This window comes from Nerophis lumbriciformis, linkage group LG25, assembly GCF_033978685.3.
Source record: "Nerophis lumbriciformis linkage group LG25, RoL_Nlum_v2.1, whole genome shotgun sequence".
In the NCBI taxonomy this organism is placed as follows: domain Eukaryota; kingdom Metazoa; phylum Chordata; class Actinopteri; order Syngnathiformes; family Syngnathidae; genus Nerophis; species Nerophis lumbriciformis.
Window position 1 is genome coordinate 18,950,001 of NC_084572.2, and position 3,192 is coordinate 18,953,192.

At 56.3% G+C, this 3,192-nt stretch overlaps 1 protein-coding gene across 2 annotated transcripts in view; it reads right to left on the reverse strand.

Annotated features, from left to right (window-relative positions):
- pcdh18a (protocadherin 18a) overlaps positions 1 to 2,785 on the reverse strand; it is a 20,669-nt gene extending 17,884 nt beyond the window's left edge. Inside the window, exon 1 of one of the 2 annotated variants that reach the window (XM_061983919.2) lies at positions 75 to 2,785. In XM_061983919.2, the coding sequence (XP_061839903.1) occupies positions 75 to 2,528 (2,454 nt within the window). In that variant the 5' untranslated portion in view covers positions 2,529 to 2,785. The remainder of the gene's footprint in view (positions 1 to 74) is intronic. The other variant, XM_061983920.2, reaches the window with a different exon arrangement.
- Between the last annotated feature and the right edge of the window lie 407 nt (positions 2,786 to 3,192).

Here is a 3,192-nt window from a genome sequence, read left to right on the forward strand (position 1 = left end):
GTGTGTGTGTGTGTGTGTGTGTGTGTGTGTGTGTGTGTGTGTGTGTGTGTGTGTGTGTGTGTGCGTGTGCTCACCTCCACCTGTGGAGTCGTATGTGCCAGCTCCAGGGCGAAGCTCTCTGGGATGTGATTGGACGAGATGGTCACCAGGCTGTTGAGGGATTGGCGGCTGTGGTGATTGGTCCTACTCCCCATCTGGGCTCGGTCCAAGGGGGGCGTGGCCGAAGGCGAGCGGTGATGGGCCCGGATGGGCAGCGTGCCGTTCACGGTGGGCACCAGGGTGATGTCCCCTTTGTGGATCTGCCGCGAGGGCTTCCGGGGGTGGTGCTGGTGGGAGGACTCGGCCACCCGGCAGTTGTAGGATTGCCTCGTCTCCTTCTTCTCTCGGCTGCAGCGGGCGGCGAACATCACCATGATGACCAGGAGCACGGTGCAGATGGCGCCCAGGGAGATGATGATGATCAGCGACGCGTCCAGGGGGGACTCTCCTTGGTCCATCACCTGGACGTGGTTTTCCATGTTCTCATAGAGGTTGACCCTCAGAACCGCTTTGGCACTGAGACTCTCACTTCCCTGGTCTCGCACCACGACCGTCAGCTCGGCGTGCTCGTGGGGGAAGTTCTCCAGACTGGCGTTGGCGTGGATTTCACACGTTCTGGGGTCCATAACGAAGAAGTTCTCTTCGTTGCCGCCGACGATGGAGCAAACGAGTTCAGAATTAACTCCGGTGTCGCGGTCGGTTGCCCGGACAGCCGACACCAGGTGCCCGGCTTCGGTGAACTTTGACACGGGTACGTCGGCGCTGAAGTTCCACAGCTGGGGGACCACAATGACCGGAGGGTTGTCGTTCTCGTCCAGGACGTTGAGAACAACGGTGGCGTTGCTGACCAGCGGCGGTTTCCCGGCGTCTTTGGCCTGCACAACGAAGGATATGCGACTCACTTCTTCTCTGTCAAACGTACGCAGCGCGTAGATGGCGCCGTTGGAGGGGTCGACGGTGACGTAGGTGGAGATGGAGCTCCCTTGGATGAAGTTCTCCAAGATGGTGTAGGTCACCTGTCCATTGACATCCAGGTCAGGATCCGTGGCCAAGACGGACGTCAAATATGCTCCGGGGGCGTTGTTTTCCGATTTGAAGATTTCATATTGGCCCTTCTCGAAGCGTGGCGGGTTGTCGTTTTCATCGGTGACGTGCACGGTGAAGTGTTTGACCGTTGATAGGCTGGGAGTCCCCTGGTCCTCCGCCACCACAGTCAGGCTGAACTCTGACCTCTTCTCTCGGTCCAGAGACACGTTGGTCAGAATCATGTAGTTGTTCTCGTAGCTTTTCTGCAGCTTGAAGTAACCCTGACCGTGAAGCTTACAGTCTACCTCGCCGTTGGAACCAGAGTCCAAGTCCTCCACCCTGACCAAAGCCACGAAGGTGTCCAGGGGGGCCGCCTCGGATATGTACGCCGCGTCCCCGTTGCCCTGCGAGGACATGATATTGACGCTGATGTCCGGTTTGTTGTCATTCACGTCCACCACCTTGACCTGGATCTTGCAATGGGTCGGCATGGAGTTAGGACCCATGTCCTGTGCCTGCACGTCGATGTCATAGGAGTCGGTGGTCTCGTAGTCCACGCGGGAGATAAGGGTGAGGTGACCGTTGTCGGGGTTCATTTTGAACGTCTCCATGATTTTGGGGGACACGTGACTACTGAAGGAGTAGACTATTTTAGCGTTGGTGCCGTCGTCGGCATCCGTGGCGTTCAGGTCGATGAGCAGCGATCCGACAGGTGTGTTTTCTGGAAGGTTTATTACGTATGACGACTTGTCAAAAACCGGGCTGTTGTCGTTCGAGTCCGCGACGTTGATCTTCAGCAGGGTGGTTCCGGTGCGGGACGGCACGCCCCGGTCAAAGGCGGTGTACTGAAGTTCGTAAGTGGAGCGAACCTCCCGGTCCAGCTCCCTGAGAACCACCAGCTCGGCGTATTTCGCCCCGTCGGTCCTGGACTGGACGTCGATCTTAAAGAAAGGGTTGGGTTCCGAGGCGTAGCTGTACAGTGAGTTCTGACCCACGTCCGGGTCCGTGGCGCTGTCCAGCGGGATGCGCGCTCCCACGGACGCGCTCTCGGAGATCTCGATGGGGATGACTGCGCGCGCGAACTGCGGCGCGTTGTCGTTGACGTCCAGCACCTCCACGTCGACGTGGAACAGCTGCAGGTGTTCGGTGGGCAGCGTCAGCACGTCGAACTGGATCGAGCAGTTGGGGTTCTTCTCGCAAAGTTTCTCGCGGTCGATGCGCGAGCGCACGCTGATCTCGCCGTCCTGCTCGCGCACGGCCAGGAAGGAGGAGCCCGCCCGCTGCATGGCGCGGAAGCGCAGCGGCACCGAGCCGGGAAGTTTGGCCAGAACGTCCGCGACGTCGTCTCTCAAGCGAGCGATGACCGTGCCCGCCTTCTGCTCCTCGTAAATCTGATACTTCAGCGTCTTACCGGATACGCGCAGCGACGACAGCAGCAGGACGAACACAACTTGCGGCTTCATTATGTCCTTTTTGTGCGCAAATTAACACCAGCAAAAAAAAAAAAAATCCCAGTTTTGTATCAGGCAATGAAACGTTGCATTGTTACTAACTGAGAGCAAAAAAAGAAAACAATCTTGGCTTGAGATGATATTTAAAAATATATATATATATGTTGGAAGTAGTCCGAGCTGTTGCGCACATCCAGTGTGCAGACAAGCAGTCAAGTGACGCTGGACTCTTTTGTGCCACTCTCTCTCTCTCTCTCTCTCTCCCTCTCTCTCCCTCCCTCTCTCTCCCTCCCTCTCTCTCTCTCCTTCTCTCTCTCCACGAGTTCTACATCTAACCATCAAATGCTGGCTGAGAAATACGCACTCCGCCCAAGGAGGTGCATGCGGGAGGAACAAGGGGAGAGCCACGCCCCGCTGGGGGTGGGGAAAGCGGGTGTTTGGGGGGGGGGGGTCAGATCAGGGGCCACATGGAGAAAAAAATCTACTCCCAAGTGGGCCAAGACTGGTGAAATCACAGCACCGATAACTTAAAAATAAAGACCACTACAGATTGTTCTGTTTGTTTATAAATAGAACAAGCACATTCTGAAAAATGTACAAATCATAATGTTGTTTTTTTGTTTTTTTACACATACATGTTACGGTTAAGGGCAGCACGGTGGAAGAGGGGTTAGTG